This window comes from Rattus norvegicus, chromosome 1 (genome assembly GCF_036323735.1).
Source record: "Rattus norvegicus strain BN/NHsdMcwi chromosome 1, GRCr8, whole genome shotgun sequence".
Lineage (NCBI taxonomy): Eukaryota > Metazoa > Chordata > Mammalia > Rodentia > Muridae > Rattus > Rattus norvegicus.
The window spans coordinates 187,109,330-187,130,080 of record NC_086019.1 but is presented as its reverse complement, the minus strand read 5'-3'; the positions used below and the strand labels follow the sequence as shown (position 1 = coordinate 187,130,080).

General features: G+C 41.9%; 1 protein-coding gene across 13 annotated transcripts in view; it reads right to left on the bottom strand.

Annotated features, from left to right (window-relative positions):
* Positions 1-20,751, bottom strand: part of Tnrc6a (trinucleotide repeat containing adaptor 6A) — a 154,308-nt gene that overhangs the window by 16,684 nt on the left and 116,873 nt on the right. For 11 of the 13 annotated variants that reach the window (XM_008759747.4, XM_017589208.3, XM_017589209.3 and 8 more), the window contains 7 exon segments: positions 15,306-15,740; positions 6,032-8,617; positions 4,604-4,780; positions 3,683-3,858; positions 2,559-2,591; positions 1,154-1,234; positions 295-346 (listed from right to left, as the gene is read on the bottom strand). In XM_008759747.4, coding sequence (XP_008757969.1) covers positions 295-346; positions 1,154-1,234; positions 2,559-2,591; positions 3,683-3,858; positions 4,604-4,780; positions 6,032-8,617; positions 15,306-15,740 — 3,540 coding nt within the window. 13 annotated transcript variants of the gene reach the window in all.

Genomic DNA, 20,751 nt, shown 5'->3' with positions numbered 1-20,751 from the left:
GTCCTCTGATCCAGATGACTACATTCTGCACCTCAATAAACCCCTCTTGATGGGGCTTTGAGACAAAAGACTGATACTAGCACCTCCTGAGATGTGCACAGTGATGTGTCCCTTAAAGGGAAGTCACACTCACTTCACTCAGTCATGCTCACACAGCGCAGCACCAATGAGTCTAAAGTTAGAAGCAGGGCTGCTCTCTTGCACCGAGTGAGGGCTCTTTCAAATAGACCATAGCACAAGTAGGACTGCTTATCAGTGATAAATACAGATCAGAATGATTGACTTTTCTCTCACCTCCAGAAAGATCCATCTTATTGCTCTGTACATTTTCTTCTGGTGAGTCTCTCTGAAGATGGAAAAAGCGATGTGTTAGCAGACTTTACCAAGTAAAAACAAAGAGTGAAGAACTTTCCTTATTTCTTCACCTAAAATGCAAGCAGCCGATGAAGTTTCTCTCTTTTTTTTTCTTTTCCTTTTTTTTCGGAGCTGGGGACCGAACCCAGGGCCTAGCAAGCGCTCTACCACTGAGCTAAATCCCCAACCCCGAAGTTTCTCTTTTTAAATGTCTATTTCTGTATGTTTAGCACAGATGTGGAAGTTCATGCAGAGGCCAGAACGGAACTTCAAACACCCTGGAGCTAGAGTAAACGCGGACGTGAATCCCCTCCACAAGTACTGGGGACAGACCCTGCTCCTTTGAAGAGGAGCGAGTCTTCTCAACCATGAAACTGACTCTCTAGTCCTAGTTTTTAAAATATATTATATTTTAATGTAGTCTTAAGATGTTGCTCAAAATTTATAAAATTTAAGAATTAAGTCTTATTGGCTAATTTTACTCTAATTGATTCATATTTTAAAGACTTAAAGATGAGAAAATTTTTTAAGATGTATTATTTGTTTTATGTAAGTACACTGTCATACACTATTCAGACACACCAGAAGAGGGCATCAGATCTCATTACGGATGGTTGTGAGCCACCATGTGGTTGCTGGGAATTGAACTCAGGAGCTCTGGAAGAGCAGTTAATGCTCTTAACCACTGAGCCATCTCTTCAGCCCAAGAAATAGTTTTTAATAAAATAAAACAAAACTAGGATATATTATGAGTCACTACTAAAAAGGGAATTATTGGCTGCTAAGAAAATATACTTACTGAAAAACTGATATTTGAAAACTGCTTAACGAATGGGTTTATCCACGCGTCCTCTTGTTTGTTTCCGCCTTTCATCATTCCCTTTGTAAATAAAAGAGTAGAGAAGATGCCATGGCCATCTCTAATTATCTAGACATCATGATGGACTAGTAAAACTTTAAGACAATTCCCAACTCTCATTTTTAGCCAATATTTTCTCCTTCAATCAACTCTTATCAGAGGTGTTAACAATTAAATAAATAAACTCATTTGATTTTCAACTTCCTTTGCTCCAGGCCTCTGGTATAGCTGTAATGTACAGAGAGATCTCTAAAGGCAGGCAGTCAGAAGGAAAAGACAAAAGCAATGGAGGACCGTGGGACATTCCCGCCTCATAGATGGACTGTGCTCCTTGACATGTATCATCATTTGGGGTTTTGGAACTCTCATACCAAAGTAAAAATTAGATTCTCAGCTTAGTCCTAACAAACTAATTTAATCCATAATTTAATCATGAAGGAACACTTTACTAAAATGTTTCCACACAATAGTGTCTTTAATGCTTTCCTTTTGTTGTTAAGAACATGATATCCTGAGCAGCAGTTGGGCTGCTGTGGTAGGTTGAGCAGTACAGATATTACAACTGAGAACTGGCAGCAGTCACAGAGAGAGGCTGGGAGCCACAGAGACCTAGGCCTCACACTGACATGATGACCACAGGACCATCTCAGTGTATTAATGTCCTTTCCCAATGCTGTTACCTGTTCCTTCTGACTGTGAAAGAGCACAGCTTAACTCCCCACAAAGGCAGATCGTCTCTAAAGCAAGCACCTAACCTTCTCCAAAGATGCTGAAGGCGCCTCTTTTCCCTGTTTCCCCTTTCCACTTCCTCCCATGGTCTGAACAGCTGTCAGTCCCTGCCCCTTCTATTCTTAAATGTATTTCTAACTGTTCTTCCTTTCCACCTGGGATGATGTAGCAGCCTCTTGAGATCCCTACCTCTGGTTTTTCTCTACTGCAACTGGTATTTCACACCAACATTAGTCAGCATTCTTTGAATAAAAAGTTTTTTTCTTTAAGCCATGGTAAATTGCCTTCTTATCAATTTCACTGGCTCCTTACTTCGCCAATAATAAAGTTCCTATTTATCTTTCCTCTAATTACAGAGCCAGCTTTCTCTGTCATTTTTAGAAATCTTTCAGTTCTATCAGGCCACCCCAGGCATCTTCTACATCCCAGCACATGTGTGCTTGCCTGATGCCCCACCAGAGAATAGACGCCCTGAAGGGGCTGCTCTTCAGTGTATTGAACCCCAGCACCAAGCACAGTACCTGGCACACAGCAGAAGCTAAATAAGAGTTTGCAGTTGCTCTCTAAAGATTTTTACTAGTAGAAACAAAGGAGAAAGAGTAAAAAGGCTACACACCCTTTCCCTTCTCCTTTTTTTGCCACTCAGACCCTGTAAGGAAAGACAAAGTCACAAAACAGCATGGTCCAGTGGGAAGAACAAGGTGTTGAATCGCAAGATCTAAGCTGAGTCCTTGCTGTATCACTTACTACTTATGCAACTTTGGGCCAGTCACCACCTTCTCCAGTCTCAACTTCCTCCTCAGTAGCGTATCTCAGAAGGTTATGAGGATCAAATGATTCATGTAAAACATGTACAAGCATGTCATAAGCTACATGGCCAGGCATCAATAGGCAAATCCAGCCAAATGGAAGAAATTATAAAATGAAAATGGCAGGTCCTAGACTTTGAATCCCAGGATTAAAACGGACCAACCTTGGCTTTGAGTTAGGCCAAGTACCCACCAAATATATGACTTTTCAAGGGCCTCAAAAGGTAATCATTCTCAAATAGGGTGATGAGGACAGTTTGAAGTTGCTTGTGAGACTGGGCACCTATTTTAAAAGAAAGATGTCCCCAGGAGAATCTACCTCCAGCCCCCAGGCCCAAATATTACTACTTCCCAGGACCCAGTGGTTCCTGAACCTGGCTCAACATCAGACATATTCGTTGAGCTGCTGCAATTTCCAAAACTTGAGAAGACCTTAGGGTATAGCAGACTATGTTTTTAACAAGTGCAACCCATTTCTCATGTAAAGCCGGGTATGGAAACCCTTCCTAGGGATTTTCATCACAGGACCTTGGGGATGAGAAAGGGACAATGATGGTTAGTGAATAAACAGAATGGTGACTCTGGGTGAGGAGGTTAATGGATGATGGAGATGGACTGGCAGTGAAATGGAAAGTCAACATGGATTTGCCCTTCTCTTCATCCTCACCACTGCTGGCACCACGTGGGGCTTGTTGCCCCAGGCAGTACTGGTGGAGCTGAGGAGTAGAGAAATCCTGAGCTGTAGCAGTGGGGAGAAAGGAAGTTCCCATGGTCTGTTTTTCTAGGTAGCTGCCCATTCAAGAGGCTATACCTAAATTGGGGGCTGCCTGGACTGTACTGACTGCCATAAACGGGCAGATAGATTAATTTTCTGTGGGTAAACTACCTTGGAGATTTGAAGTTGCAAGAGCAAAGCTCTTGAAATGTTTACCTTGGATGACATTTTCTTGGTATATGGTGGCCAGTTTAAGGATGAGTTAAGCTCTTGAGATGAGCTACTGTTCCACATCCCAATCTCTACATCCTCCTCCTCTTCCCAGCCAGTGGGGCGACTTCCAGGCAATGGCGTGTCCTCACCACACCAGCCATCTTGCATAGATTTGGGTCCTGATTTGTAGATTTATGATACAAAGGCGAACAGAATTTATGAAAAAAATTCTCCAAGAGTCAGGCATGTTTCAAAGTACAGAGACATAGGAGCTAAACCATACACATCTTTACTTCTCAAATGCATGTAACAGAAAAGGTGCTTTTTGACTATATTCAAAGACACTGGAAAGAACTTATTTAAACATCCAATGAAACTTTCCATGTCTTCATAAATCTTAGGATTTCTAATCATGAGCAATAGTGGTTTCTTATGCATACCTACTTGGTTTTTTAAAATGATACAAAGAACAGAGGGTGAATGAGGTGGAAAAGACAATTGTCTATACTATTATTCTCTACAAGGCTGTTCAAAGGGTACTGAAGCCACAGTAGAACAAACATCTATCTCTACACACACAGGCCTTGGGGCTCCCATAATGTGTCCTGAGCCCAACATGGTAGAGGAACAATATTCATGTACATTTCAGGGTCCTTCCCTTCTAAGATTTGATGGTTTGGACACGTGTCTCACATTATATTATCTAGTCTCTCAAGCTGAATGGCATAAAAGCTGCTACATTCAGTTTTAAATAATCAAACAAAAGAATTTAGATTTAGTGGAGGATATGTAAATTATTCTTAGTTACTTTTGAGAAATACATCAGTAGTGACAATTTAGAAGCACTAGCCCATTTTTTAAATGTAGTTCATGAGTTTATCATCAGCACTACAAAATGGCTGCTAACAATCACAGATGACTTACCAGATTTGCTTAATGATTGTGGACCAACAGAGTTGGAGCCCCACGTGGATGCACTGGATGCTGCAGTAATGGGTTCTCCCCAGCTGGGACCACTGTCTATGGGCTTGCCCCAGGCTGAAGTACCATTATCCACAGTCGTGGCTGGAGTAGAAGGCTCTGCCCAAGGCTCACCCCAGCCTTTAGAAAGCATGGGAAAAAAAGTCATCAGCATAGACATTAGGAAACACCTTAAATAAAGGACACAAGGAAGAGGACTTGGGAAGCGAGATGAAGAATTTCACATCACACAACTGAAAAATGATGCTGTGACAAGCAAGAGGCATATTTTGTGAAGAACACAAATTATTCTGCATTAATATAACTGTATAACGTTTTAACCTTTTCTTTCAAAACTGCCATCTGGTGTAAGAGGAGACTCTTTTGAATAATTTAATATAGCAAATCATCTTCCTAAAAACGTCAGGTTCTTCTGAACCAAAGCTTGAGACCTGAGGCAGGTGCAGTGTAAAGTTACACTAATTACATTTTACTGAAAGGACACTCTTCCCATAGCACTGTAGTGGACAACAACTGACTATGACTACCATCAAGTAAACAGCCAGCCTACCTTATACACACGGGAAAAGAGGTCTACACTTTCCCTAAGAGTTAAACATAAATCAATAGAATAGGCTTGTATTTCAAAACAAAACAAAAACCCCACAAAATTAGGCACTAAAAGAAGAATTCCTGAAAACATTACCAGCTCTCTAACCAATGCAGCGTTACTCAATAAAACTCCCATTAACGGGGTTGGGGATTTAGCTCAGTGGTAGAGCGCTTGCCTAGGAAGCGCAAGGCCCTGGGTTCGGTCCCCAGCTCCGAAAAAAAGAACCAAAAAAAAAAAAACAAAAACAAAAAACCTCCCCATTAACAAAGGCATTGTGGGCCTGTCACATTTACAAAATGTTGCCCTATCAATTTACAGAGAAAAGACTTTGCTCAGTACAGGAGAGGAAAGGTCGAGCATACTAGAAAGCAGTGCAATGCTTCAGATGCACACACTGTATCCAGTTATCTGAGTAGATGCTGACTTCATGCCTCATTTAGGAAACCCACTAAGGTCAAACATAATATCAAATATCCAGAGTACTGTACTCAGGCACTTGGCTTTATTGTACTTCAATAGTGAAACCACATTATTAAGGCTTGGTTAAGAATACCTAAATAAGTACGTAACTCTGCCACTCAGTCCCTTCTACTACATTCCTAACAGAATAGGGCAACACTCCCAAGACAGAGCTGTTGCCTGGTAGACTTCACCTCTAGGTCACAGCTGAAAGGCCTTGATGTGCACGCTCAAGAACTGTGATACACAAATCTTATGACTGCATGTCAACACAAAGCTTGCTTCCACAATACCACTGCACTCCACATAGGAACGCTTACCAGAGCCACTGCTGGTCTCCTTGCTTGAGATGGCACTTGCAGCCGGCAACAACCGGTGCATCTGTGCTTGCTGGTCTGAGCGGCTGCTGCCTTCTGGGATGTTTTTATTCCACATGTTCACATTTTTGTAGTTGTATTTGCTTGGATCTCCCCAAGCTGAAGTTCCATCATCGATCTCCATTTTTCGTCGTATAGACTCTGGGGATGGTTCCTCCCAGCCTGTGGGTTCTTCCTCCTTTGCTGGAGCAGGAATAGGTCCCCCAAGCCAGCCTGTACCAGGAGGCTTGCTGGTGGCTGGTGGGATTCCCCACGATCCAACAATGTCTTGTTGCTTGTTCCAATCTGGAGAACTAACTGGTTTTGATGAATCTCCCCAACCTAGGGACTGATTACACTTTGGAGGGTCTCCCCATCCCTGGGAAGAGTTAGGTTTAGAAGATTCATCCCATCCTGATGAGTTATTTGGATTTATATTATTTCCCCAAGTAAAAGAACTAGTTTTACCAAGTTCGTTCCAACCAGAAATGGACCTGTCGCTGTCACTGCCTCCTGAGCTGGATTTCTTATTAGCCTCACCCCAATGGTTACTCCTGGAAGATTCTCCCCAGTTATCACTGGCAGAAACGGACCAACCTTGGCTTGACTTTTGTCCATCGCCCCAGCCTTGTTTGTTCTTTTGCGAATCATTCCATGCAGACTTGTCTTCTTTGCAATGCCCCCACTGATTGCTCTTGATCATTCCTGTAGCAGCAGAATCATCTTCCCACCCCCCCTGGCAGTTTGAGCCTTTGGAATCTCCCCACCTCAGAGTAGGTTTGGGATCACCCCACCCTGATACAGATGAGGTATCATTACTATTAGGGCTAGTCTTATCTGTACATGCCCCTGAGTTAAAAGTCTGTGTTGCAGAGCTTCCCCAGGCCTCTGTCCCATTGTCAGTCTTTCTTTCCCCTCTTGGTGATGTCTCTGTATCCCAGGCAGTATTCTGCTTAATAGGAGTCTGTCCCCACCCAGAATTGGATAGGACACGTGGATCTAAGTCAGTTCTGTTTACAATGCTTTGGAGTAATGTGTGCTGATCAATTTTTCTTCTATCTCTACTCTGGCTTTCCCCGGTTACTTTTTCTTCAAGGCGTCCAGTGCTCTCTGCACTACCATCACTCTCCACTGTGCCTCCTGCTTTGGCCCACACACTGTTTTGCTCATTCGTCTGAGATGTGCCAGAACCCTGATCATCTTCCTCAGTAGATTTCCATCCATTTGTAAGTTTCTTACTACCATTGCCATTTGCACTGTCATTGGAATGCTGGTTGCTAGGCAGTTTGTTCCACTCAACACTGGACAGACTAGTGCCAGTGTTCTGTGCAGGACTTCCCCATCCTCTTCGACTTCCTCCAGAATTTGCACCATTTCCACTTCCCCATGGTGAACTCTGGGAATTCACTGTCCCAGGCTCCCATACACCTCCCCCTTTATTTGTACTAACTTGAAAGTTAGTGCCCATAGGCCCATTTATGCCAGGCTGCATTAGAGTTGCATTCACAGTGTCACCATTGGCTTGGCCATTAGGGCCTGCACATTTGTCGCCAGAGTAATTAGAACCATAGGCACCCCATGTAGTACCGTAGGAGCCTCCAGTTTTTGACTCTCCATTACTAAGGTGAGAAAGGGAAGTGCCATTCAGAACTGACGGAGCCTGTATCTGAGGATGATTCATTGTGCTCACACGCCAGGCCCCTGGATTACTAGTAGGCAGTTCATTATTTTGTACTGAACCGGAGTTTGGTAAACTAGAGGTCATAAAGTTAGTAGTGTTATTTGGTCCAGTCGTTTCAGTGGTGATATTCTGAGGTTGACCACTGAATGAAACCTTCTGTGAACCACTTACTTCAGGCTCACAAGTTTCCTGAAGGCTACCCCAGGTACCATGGGTAGAAGAGCCACTGACTTTAGAGTTGATACTCTGATTGTTAGGCATCTGGCCTATGGTACTACACTGAATATTGATGCCAGAATTCCCACTCCCTACAGGCCCTTTTAGGGCAAGTCCGTTGTTTTCTAATACTGGCCAGGCACCATGGTTGCTAGCTGAATTCAAAGTGCTTGGATTTAACCCTCCATTTGATGAAGAACTTACAGTGCCCCAAGCATTCATTCTACTGTTACTACTTTCTGGTTTGCTTTCAGGAGCATCCACAGAGACCTGACATGTGCTTATTATGGCTCCATGGGGAAAGCCCCATGGCCCAGTACTACTTCCATGACCCACATTATTGCTGCTGCTACCAACCACAAATTTGCTTTGGGGACCGAGTCCAGTGCTGTTCCGAAGGCCATCTTTCTCACCACCTGTGTTCCCTGAAGCCATGACAGTGATGTTTCTCTCTGACTCAGAATTGGAGGCAGAATCAGCATCTATACATTCTGAAGCCAACTCAGGATCACTGCCAGGGGCTGAGGGCCATGCTTCTTTTTCCAACAAGTCGTTTACAGCATTCTTACAGCTTGTGCTACAGTCACTTGTAGAAGACACAGGTCCCCGCTGGCAATTTTCATAATGGGATCCTGAAGTATTATGATTTATATCTAAAATAAAGGAGAAGTATATCTATTTGTAAGTGTTAACAAATTTCCAAAATGATATCACGTAGGTTGATAAAAATGGCGATCCATACAAATACATGTAGTTCCTCAACATTAGCAAGATGCTCCGCGCAGAACGGCTTTGAGGCACTAATTATCTTTCAGCCACCAATTCTCTATGTTCAGTAATTTCACAGACAGAATTCTGCTGCTTTGCTCAATACCCTACAGTATAGCATGGAACAGAAAGTCCCACAGGGATACATGTAAATATATGAACAGATAACATCCAACAAATACAAGAATTCTAGAGGGAGGAAGAATGGGTGGTAATGATGAATTAGGACAATCCAGGCTTAGGACTTGATGTGAGAGAAAACGGACTGGGATGCAGAAAAGTAGGTAAGTGTAAGCAGACCAAAATGATTCCGTTTCCCAGAACAGCTTTTCATACGACTCCTTTGGGTTAGAACAATTCTGTAAGAATCCCAAAGCCTTTGCACTGTATCTCTATTTTATTAGTGTATACATTTAAATACCATGCTTATACACAAGGAAGAACATTAATTTTAAACAATTTTATAATTTACTTTCATAGCCATGCTTAGTAAGAGACAACAGGGAAAAATTGGTATGTTGAAAAATCACCAAATTACAGCAGCTGATACGGAAGGCCATAGGGACCAATCATATGACCAAGTCTTATTAGACTGCCATCTAACTACCATCTGTCTTTATTTATTTCTATTCTTTCCCATAGACAACATCATTAAGTATTTTTGTTAGTTTCTCAGTTTATCTCATTTAAGGGTCTAGTGGATAGAAATTTATCTGTGACATTAACTTCATAAAACATCTACACTTAGGCTATCTTGAAGGGTAGCTTACACTATAGTTCCCAGGATGAAGGTCTAGAAATAAATCAAAGTCACACTATTAGTGTGATTTGCTAGTACAGAAAAATGATGCTGCTTGTACCACTTTCTCTCAAAGTACAAATGCTAAGAAATGAATAATGAAGAGCGGTAAGAAGGGCAAGAAGAGCAACTAGAGAGCAACCTGTAATAATACCCAGTGAACATAATTTAAGTAAGTGCTGCCAAGTGCACCAACTACTGTTCCCTGTACAGTTACTGCATCACAGTGTGGGTACCTGGTGATGGCTATACCGTTAATCTAAGCCTTCAGGAGGCAGATCTGTGACTCAGAGGCAGGCAAGAACTAATTGATAGAACCCTGTACATCCATTTCCCCCCAAAAGTAGTCAATGATATTTGTCTTCTCTATTGCTCATGTAGAATCCATATGATTAAAGAACCAAAAAGTCAGTCTTCCTGGAAGAACTATTCTATACTGCAACCCAAAGGGGCAGTATCAACCCATGGCCAGCACTCACTGATATACAGGAGCAGGTCTGCAAACCCCTGCACCAAGTGCCTAGAACAATTGTAGAGTACAAGTATTGCTCTCACTTTGTATGTAAGAAACCAAGGGACAAAAGTTAAACTTGCAGAAACTGAGTGAGAGAGGCAAGATGTGCTGGACAGTTTTAAGTTAACATCAAACAAGCTAAAAAATCATAAGAGGAGGGAACCTCAATTAAGAAACTGTCTCCAAGCTACACCTGGTGGTACATGGGGAAGCACAAACAGATCTCTGAGTTTGAGGTCAGTTTGGCTTATAGAACAAGTTCCAGGATAGCAAGTACTACACAGAGAGACCCTGTTTCAAAAAAGCAAAACTAAAATCAAACCAAAGACCAAAGAAAACCAAAAACCAATCAGCCTGTGGGTATTTTCTGGATTAATGATTGATGGGGGAGTCCCAGGCCCACTGTGGGTGGTGCCATCCCTGGGCAAGTGGTCCTGGGTTCTGTAAGAAAGAAGACTGGGTAAGCAACACCCCTCCGTGGACTCTGCATAAGCTCCTGCTTCCAGGTTTCCTGCCCTATTTGAGTTCCCACACTGATTTCCATTGATGATAAACAGTGATGTGGAACTGTAAGTCAATCAAAAATTAAACCCTTTCCTTCCAAAGCTACATTCTGGTCAGTGTTTCATCACAGCAACAGAACACACAAGATACACAAGGTAATCACAGTCCTCCATACAACAAAGTAGCTTTAAAAAAAAGGGGGGGGGGAAGAAAAGAAAAAAAGGACTGACACACTAGCAACAACAGGCCTCAAGCTTGGGTCCTTCATAGATGCTGGAAGACAAGAACCTGTGTGATGAGGTCATGTTATTTTCATCTGGGGGTCAGAGGTGCTAGCGACTGAACCCTTTACATGCCTGGCAAGTATTTTAACACTGCGCTTTATCCCTGGCCTTTTGATTTCTGAGATGGCGTCCCTCTGTGTAGCCCAGGCTGGTCTTGAATTTGTGAACAATCTTTCAGCATTAGTCACAGGAATGTTGAGATTATGATTACAGCCATGTGCTATCATATTCAGCAAAAGGAGGATGGGGATAACCTTTAAATAAACTTAGTTGTTCAACTAACCATCAACTACCTAAGAAAAGCATTTAGTAACTGCTGTCAGCAGGTAAGAATTCCACGAAAGGTCAGGCATTATGGAGCATGCCTTTAATCCCAATACTTGGGAGGCAGAAGCAGGCAGATGTCTGTGGGTTCTAGACCAGCCTGGTCTATAGGCTGAGTTCCAGAACAGACAAGGCTATGCAGAGAGAGCCTGTCTCAAAACAAAACAAACAACAAACCAAGAGACATTTTATACCACTTACACAGACTCTGAGACCAAAGGCAAGACTTCTCTCTGTCTGCCTTAGTTTCCTTCACTAGATAGCAGGGTCTGCTCTCACGTGACTGCTACAGAATTAATGACTAAAGGAGCTGTATCTGATCCATGTAAGGCACCAATAAAGGGCACTACTATCATTAATGAATGTGCACCCATGAGCATCAGACTTCTACTCCATCTGCCAAACACGTTCTCACTCATCTCATCACCCACATGAAGGACAAATCACAGCTAGAGCAACATGTCTGCTTTACTACTGTAAACACAATGTCAACCACTCACATACCTCATTCTAGAAAACGTGGGGTGAAGCAATAAAACTTCTTTAATTAATTTTCCATAACTCGGTATTTTTCCTATTTTTTTAAAATTATTTTTATTTACACATATATCTATATATTTGTGTGACTGTCCCATGACATGTATGCCTGTATATGTGTTCCTGAAAGCCAGAAAAGGGCACTAGATTCTCTGTCGTTGGGGCCACAGGCAGTTTTGAGCCATATTGGGAAGACACTTGGTCTTTTCAAAGAGCGCAAGACATCTAGACATGTTGTTTTCTAAGACCTAAGCCTGGGCCTTTATTCTTGCCTGTGTACAATAAAGCAAAAGCACCATCCCTTCCCTCCACATCTAGGCAGCCCAGTTTTCATCACTATCACTCACCTTGGATTACTGCGTGTGTCTCTGCATGCATATGTTGACAATAACGTAAGGCAGGGATAAGAAATAAACACTGGGCACCTACATCTACAACAAAACTACTCACGTTGAAAATAATAGTTTAACTATGAATAACACAAAGTACTCCCATTGCAACATAAAAAAGACAGGAATACATATCAGTAAACCTCTTAATCCTGTGCTGAAAGGACTGCCTGATAAATTATAAGAAAAACAGCAAGGACACAAAATAACCAACATTAAAAACCATATGGTTAGTTACATAGCTTAGCCGGTGGAGTGCATGCTTGCCTGGCATACACAAAAACCTAGATTCAGTGCCTGGCACTGCAGAAACTGGTGTGGTAATATAAATCTATGATTCCTGGCTGAGGAAGGACATGGAGAAGGAGGACCAAGGTCACATTCAGCTACAAGTAAGCTAGAGGCCAGACTGACTGATACAAACGCAGGCAGAACACTGTGTACATAATAAATAAATCTTAAACTACCCTTAGCCTCAGGGCATTAAACATGAAGTGCCATGAGGTTCACCACATTTTCAAATGGCTTAACCATAATGAACGTGTGCACACATGTACATGCATGTGTGATAGGAATAAAAAAACCACAGTGAATCAACTAAGAATCTTTAGTCCTTGGGTTGGAAAGAAGGACATTCACCATCCTAGTCTTTTAACTGTACTGCATGACTGTCGAGTGGATAAAGAAGAGAGGAGAGCATTTTGGCCATAACAGTGTTCTGTCAGGGCTGAGTATTAGCACCTCCACTAGAGTCTCCCAGCTCTCACTACTTGAGTAGGAGCTGTCCTGGCTTTAGAGTCAAGTGCAAAGCAGCAGTTGGAAACTCTGTGTTTACTATTCCTACTGTGTGCACTTTCTGTGCATAGTGTGTGTGTGTGTGTGTGTGTGTGTGTGTGTGTGTGTGTGTGTGTGAGAGAGAGAGAGAGAGAGAGAGAGAGAGAGACTGAACTCAGGCCATCAGGCTTTCACACATGGTACATACGTACTCATGCAAGATCACAAGTGTACACATTTTTGAAAGGTTTTAAAAAACCCTAGAAAGACCAATCTTGTTCCCCAGAGTGTTTCAGTTTCATAGCCTGCATTCCCCCATGGCTTTGGGATTTAATGTCTCCAAATAAAAGTGGCACCCTGCCTACTAAGCTCTTCTAGGAAGAGACAGGAGGATCTTCCTCCTCACTTTCTTTGGAGCTTTTGCCTATGAGACCTTTTCATCAGAATGCACATCTATAAAATTTGATTCCTCTGACCCACACATACACTCATGTGTGTGAAGGACAGAGGCTGATGCTGGGTCTCTTCCTTCTTGTTTTTTGCTGAGACTGGCTTGTCAACAAGTCTCCAGGATCCTCTCTGACCTTATCTTCCCAGTGCTAAGACTATAAATATGCATCACTCTTTGACCTTTTTAAAAAAATATGGGTGCCGTATATCTGAACTTGGCCCTCATGCTTGAACAGTAGGCATTTTATTGAGTGAACCATCTCTCCAGTCCCATACTTATTTTTGAGATACACGACTTTTATAACACTACTGTTGTTTCCATTTTAAAAATAGCTTTGTTCCTTCCTTTCCCAAATGGAAGAGACATAAATATAGTGTGTCATGTCACTGTCTGTTTAGGATATACCATCAGATCTGACTCATCATGGGTATTTGATGGATAAGTAATACTCTCCTAAGACTTTATTAACAGACTGCTCAAGCTACTAAGCAACATACTGTCTTCCAACCTGGCTTCCCAAATGAAATTCAACTTAATTACCTATATCCTGGCCTATGTACAATGCTAAACTCATTCTAAAAAGTGTAGGTCTTTATATAAATCTTAGTGTGTGCTGGCTAGTCTCATTTCAACTTGACACAAGCTAAGTTATCTGAAAGGAGGGAACCTCAACTGAGAACCTCCATGAGATCCAGTTAAAGGGTATTTTCTTTCTTTCTTTTTTTTCTTTCTTTTCTTTTTTTCGGAGCTGGGGACCAAACCCAGGGCCTTGCGCCTGCTAGGCAAGCAAGCGCTCTACCACTGAGCCAAATCCCCAACCCAAAGGGTATTTTCTTAATTAGTGATTGATAGGATATAGCACAGTCTACTGCGGGTGGTGCCATCCCTGGGAAAATGGTCCTGGATTCTATAAGAAAGCAGGCTGAGCAAGCCATAAAGAGCAAGGCAGCAAGCAGCATCAAAAACAAAAACAAAAACAAAACAAACAAACAAAAAAAACCCAACACAAAAAAGCCCCAAACCCCAACTGCTTCCCAAACAACAACAAAAAACAATCCCTCCCCCCACTTGCTTTTTTGGTATTTCATTGCCGTGATAGAAAACCTAACTAACATGTAGGAATAGGAAAATTTATTCACCATTTAAACATCAGACACTGAGCTGACTGTTTTCATGTCTCATACAATTTAGATTTCAAAGCACCCTTATAAGGTTGGACCCTGGTGTCTGTATTATAAATTAAGAAAGAAGATTCCTGATAGGGATGGAGGCACACACCTTTTAATCCCAACACTTGAGAGGCAGAAGAATTTCTTAGAGTTCAAGGCCACCTAGAGTTCCAAGGTGAGACTCTTAAAAAATTACAAACCAAAAGAAAGGTCTCATGAATTAGTTTCTTGGTCAATCTTACACAGGTAGTTAAGTGATTCAGGAGCACAGGAAGTACATCTATGTCCATCTAATAATGTGTTGCTATAGAGACTTAGCTTAGAAGTGACTTCCGGTCCCTTTCCTATCACCTCCATGTACTGCCAGAGAGCACCAGGGCTGGAGTCACACTCAAGGACTCAAATCTGAAATATGCTATCTACTAGCCGTGAAGTGTCATACTATATCTTAAGATAAAGAGCAGAGCTTGGTATTGGTGTACTTAGAAGAGCATTCAGGCAGCAAGTGACTAGTCACCAGGGATGGTCAGGGATAAAGATGATAGCTACCTTTGTGAAGGGTAGCTGAGGAGAAATATGTGTAAAAGAATAATACAAAGAGTGGGGAGGGCTCGGTTTTAACTACAAACTTCTTAAAATATGGGACCTGACAGAAGACAAAAGCAATCACCATATTTACTTTGTATCTGACAGTAAGGTATTCTCCACTCAAGATCCCTATTCTAAAATCAAAGCCCAACTCTTGTTCCATGAAACATATCACCAAAAACTATAGACTATGACATTCCTACACTGCTAATGAGTTCTATAAGAAACGTCTTTACTCACCTGACTGGCTTTTGCTGTTCTGCACCTCTCCGTTATTTTGTGGCTGTTGATTTGTTACAGCACTGCTTTCTGATTGGCTGTTTAACACCTTAACAGCAGATCCCAAGTTTGCTGCTATGACTGGAAAATGCTGACCCCTCTTTAGAAGCTGTTTGTGTTCCTGGTGGCGAAATCGTGGAGGTACTTCACGAGGATACCGAGGCAAGGCTTGTGGCTGCTGCTGCTGCTGCTGCTGCTGCTGCTGCTGCTGCTGCTGCTCTTGTTGTTGCTGCTGCTGCTGCTGCTGCTGCTGCGGCTGCTGCTGCGGCGGCGGCGGCTGCTGATTGCTGGCTGTAGCTCGCTTGGCATTATTATTAGTGCTGGTAGCTGTGGAAGTGCCGTTATCGGAGTTGGCAGGCTGAGGCTGGCTTACACTAGGCTTTATCTGTTCTGGCACTAATTCCAACAAAAGAAAAGAGTTGAGAAAAAAAATTAGCTAGTGAAGTATACTTTACTTTCAAACTCAAAAGAAAACAACCTGAACAGAAGCGTTAGGCTTCAGAACACCTTCATTCAGAGGAGCAAGTTTCTGAAGAGATACCACTACCTGGAGTCAAACTTCCCAAACAAACTACTCGTGTCCACGATGGTGGCCCTTCTTGACCAGGATGCTGCTCACGGTCATCCCTTCACCACATTACACTTGGCCAGAGATCAAATATATATTACTTAAAATATACAACGAAAGAACAAATGGGGCAATTGACTGATGGCCTAAAGCAGGGGTTCTCAACTGTGGGCTGTCTATCGGATATGGACATTACGATTCATAACAGTAGCAAAATTACAGCTATGAAGTACCAACAAAATAATTTCATGTTTGGGGATCACCACAGCATGAGGAACTGTATTAAGGGTCAGAACATTAGGAGGGTTGAGAAGCACTATCCTAAAGGAACCTTCAATTCTCTACTAACTGTTCTTGTTCCACCCTATTTTTATATACTTAATTTTTAAAAAATTAAGCATTTACATGGGTGTTCTGCCTCCAAGTGTACACTCTTTCTGTACACTGCATGTGTACAGTGCCAGTGAAACCCAGAGGCATTGGATCCCCTGGGGCTAGCATTACAGAGGGCTGTGAGCCGCCACCAGGGTGTTGGGAATCTAATCCAGAGCTCCAGATGAGTCCGTTGCTTGATTTCACTGTGTAGCCTGGGTTGCTCCAATAATCCATTAGATAACTCGGGTGTCTCAAATGTGTAATCCTCCTGCCTCATCATCCTAAAGTGCAGGGCTTATTAATGGATGCAACAACGTTGGGCTTAATCCCTATTTTAAGTTTTTAGAAGATACAGGTGGAAAACCCTTCGTTTTCATATAAAAGGGCAGTGCTAACAGTTTTCCACTGGTAAATATAATCTCTGAGCAAAGGACTAGCTTAGAATAGAATAGCAAACAAAAGCAGGTGACAGGATAGAACCTGTGTGCCTGCCAAGAAAAAGGAATTACCTGGACATCACCTTAGACAAGCCTAAGAAACTACTTGTCTAGTGTACGTGTAACTGGAAAAGTGACCGGTGAATATGATTGTCCAACCTGATGAAAGTACCTTAAAGCACCAAGAATAAACCTCATCTCTGAAACACCAACTGGCATGGTGTCTGAGAATTGACTTCAGCTCGAGCCAATCCTGCTATCTCCTCCATTAAGACGTCCTAGTATCAAAGGAGTTAGTTACTACAGAGCACAGAATATAAGCCTGTTTAAGTACTGGCTGCTCTGCGATGACTGGTACACTACTATACCTACAATAGTCCAATAGTCTACCTCAGAACAAAACAGAACGCTGGTACAGGACAGAATACATGAGAAAACTGTGGTAGTGCTAAGAGCGCTAGTCCAGTAGTGAAGCTGCCTGAGATGGGCTGAGCAAGCGCTCATTCACTTCTCTTTCTAAAGCATCACCCAACACAACGTAAGCACAACAAATGGACGCTGTTTTAACAGGCGAGCGATCTACCAGGTGCTTCTGCTCTAACATGCTGCTACTGAGGTTTTGGTCACTGTGTTTTTAGAGCATTCGACCCAGTTTCCTCCTACATGGTCAGCTCCAGGCTACCTGTCACTCAACAAGCAAAACCAATCTTCCTTCTATATACATTTCCTGCGTTATCTCTCACATTAATATTTTCTATATAAAATCCTGGTTTTTATTCCAGCGTGACTTCATTTTTTAACAGTAAACATTCTCTTTCATTCTTTATTATTACTATATTTATTTACTGTGTATGTTGACTAATTTTTATGTCAACTTGAAACAAGCTAGAGTCAAAGCAGAGAGAGCCTTAATTGAGAAGATACCTCCATGAAATTGGGCTGTAGTTGATGGGAGAGGGCCCAGCCCACTGTGGGAGGGGCCATTCCTGATTCGGATATCCTGGATTTTGCTAAGAAATTAAGCTGGGTAAGCCATGGGGATGAAGCCAGGAAGCAGCCCTCCTTCGTGGCACCTCTGCATCAGCCCCTACCTCCAGGTTCCTGGCCCGCTTAAGTTCCTAGCTTTACTGCTTTTGATGATATTAACTGTGAGCAAAATAAACCCTTTCCTTCTCAGGTTGTCTTTGGTCACAGTGTTTCATTACAGCAATAGCAACTCTGACTAAGACAGTGTATTTGTATGTGGGAGCACCAATCAGACCCAGGTGACTGGATCTTGAGGACCAACAACCTTAACTCGTCAGGTTTGGCCACACGCCATCTCACTGGCCCCATCATTTTTATCCTTTAAAAAATATTATTATTCTGTTTTCTATGTTTAAGTGTTTGCTAGCATGCATGTGTGAGTGCATGAGTTAGACTCCCTGGAACTAGAGTTACAAATGGTTGTGAGTTGCTTTGTGGGTGCTAACAAACTAAACCAGGTTCTGGTTCCTCTGTGAAAGTGCTCTTAGCCATGGAGCCACCTCTCCAGGACATTCTTTTCTTTTAGTAATAAGTTGGGCTAAGCATAACATAATGCTCCCAAGAGGGTAACAACAATGTATATTCCTTTATGCATCTCACACAATAAGGAAAGGTTGTGATTTGAAATACATCTTATGGGGGTTGGGGATTTAGCTCAGTGGTAGAGCGCTTGCCTAGCAACCGCAAGGCCCTGGCTTTGGTCCCCAGCTCCGAAAAAAAGAAAAAAAGAAGAAAAAAAAAAAAGAAAAAAATACATCTTATGGATGTTCAGAATGAAAGGCATTTTATATTAATAAAAGAAAAGTTATGCAAAGCTAAAATGTTTCATAAGCTGAACATCACAGTATCAAACATATACAAAATGAAGAAAGAAAAAAGTAGCATTGAAAAAGTTGACAGTGGTAATAACTTTAAGGTGGGGAGTGATGCTGTGAAATCCTGTCCTCTCTGGACACGGCATGGCTATCATAACCATGAACTCACAGCAACTGTCACACGTACACGACCTGCACAAAAATCAAGCCATCTATCTATCATCTATGGACTAGACGACAGAGCCCCTGCCCTAACTGAGGAGCTACTGGCACTGGACATTTGCTGGGGGAAGAACCAGACTTGGCTATCAAAAAAAGAAGACATGATGTTCAGATGTATGTTGGGTCAACATAGGGGGAGTTAGAGGGAAATGGGGGTTAGCTGATATAATCGCATTTTATTATATTCATATGTATAAAATTAACAGAAATGAAAAAAATCTTAAGATACAATTATTCAATGAAGCCTAATTTAAGAAAACATTGACCATAAGCACTTAGCTTACATTGAACTAGAAGTCCAAGCTAATGTTACATAAGCTATCTGATTCTCAGGGTTTCCTTCTGAGCACATATTTCCCTTTTCTGGGTGTGTGTGCCCATGGGGCCTGGTGCTCTTAATCCCTGCCTGTGGAACGACTTCCAACATGGCTTGGTTCTTCGTATAGAGTGTCAAGACTTCTCAGACTATAAATCTCTATAGTGTAGGAATTACAACAAATACCAATCTGACAATAATAAGCATACACAGCTAGCTCGTTTGAATTACTAACAAAAATTCAAACCTGACCAAGCAAACAAGAATGGGCAAATCATCAATAACGAGTTCAATAAATATTAATAAAAGTGAGAAAAGTCCAATTTTAACCTACTAATCTTAAAATGTTTACTCTTTTACTTTGTGTTTGTGTGTGTGATGCATGGCCCCAAAGGGCAATAGAGGACAACAGATCACCTGGAGCTGGATTTTTCAGGTAGTGTGGGTACTGAAAAATGAATTCCAGACCTCTGTAAGAGCAGTCAGCATTCTTATCCTAACCACCTCTCCAATCCACCCTCACACACCCCCACCCAAGTTTCAAAGATGATACAAGTCACATCTTATAGCAGACACAATGTACTGCTATTTCCCCTTTACTACAGTGGGCTCTATTTTAATGGAAGGAAAAAGCAAATCACTACCTGGCTGAGAAGACGCTGAAGCTCTGTAGAAACTCCTAGCATGTTATTTCAAGCACAAAAAGTGGCCAGGATATTGCAAAACCAGAGTGGTAGAAATGTAAATGTAAGCGTCCCATTTCACCTGGATGCCAGATAACATGTGTGTTATCTTTTCGTCATAATTCTATACCCTTGAAGTATTACCATTTTACAGATAAAGTGACAGAGATACAGAAGAAAGCTGCTCACACGGGGCTGGGGATTTAGCTCAGTGGTAGAGCGCTTACCTAGGAAGCGCAAGGCCCTGGGTTCGGTCCCCAGCTCCGAAAAAAAAAAAAAAAAAAAAAAAAAAAAAGAAAGCTGCTCACACGGAGTATCTAGTAAACAGCAGATCTAAAAGGTAAAATCAGTGTAATCTCAAAACAAATGTCCTTCACAGTATAAATTTAAAATTAAGAGTAAAAGCCTCTCTAACAGTAGGGAAATGATTAATAATGGATTAAACACTTTCAGAAGTATCTATGCCTGTTAGAATAAGACAGGAATGTGGACTCAATGAGTTAACTTTGATGAAAAAAAAAGAAAGAAAATAAACCAAGCTCTATGTTCACTTCTGACAGGAACAGGTATAGCTGTACATTTTAGCTCAAAGTGCTCTCACTGAAAACCACATACTTGAGCACACAATACCTACCAACATTCTGCCTGCAAGCCCCAGAACTTCCAACCCACAACCACTGGTGAGAATTAAAGGACTAAAAGAGTGTACAGCATTAAATGCAGGGGAAATGTTTTAGTGTGTACTATCTTTCGGGAGGACTTGTAAGTGATGTTATCTGATACTCTCACTAATTCATCTAATTCTTTTCTAAAGCATAAAAGAGAAGGTTCCTGTATTGTTCATCTTCAAACCAAAGCCCTGATTACTGCTTTTGTAGACTCTCAGCTCAAGACACGTAACTCTGAGATTCTCCCATACACACCCTGAAACTATCTGCTCTTCTCCTTAATTTTTGAACATAATT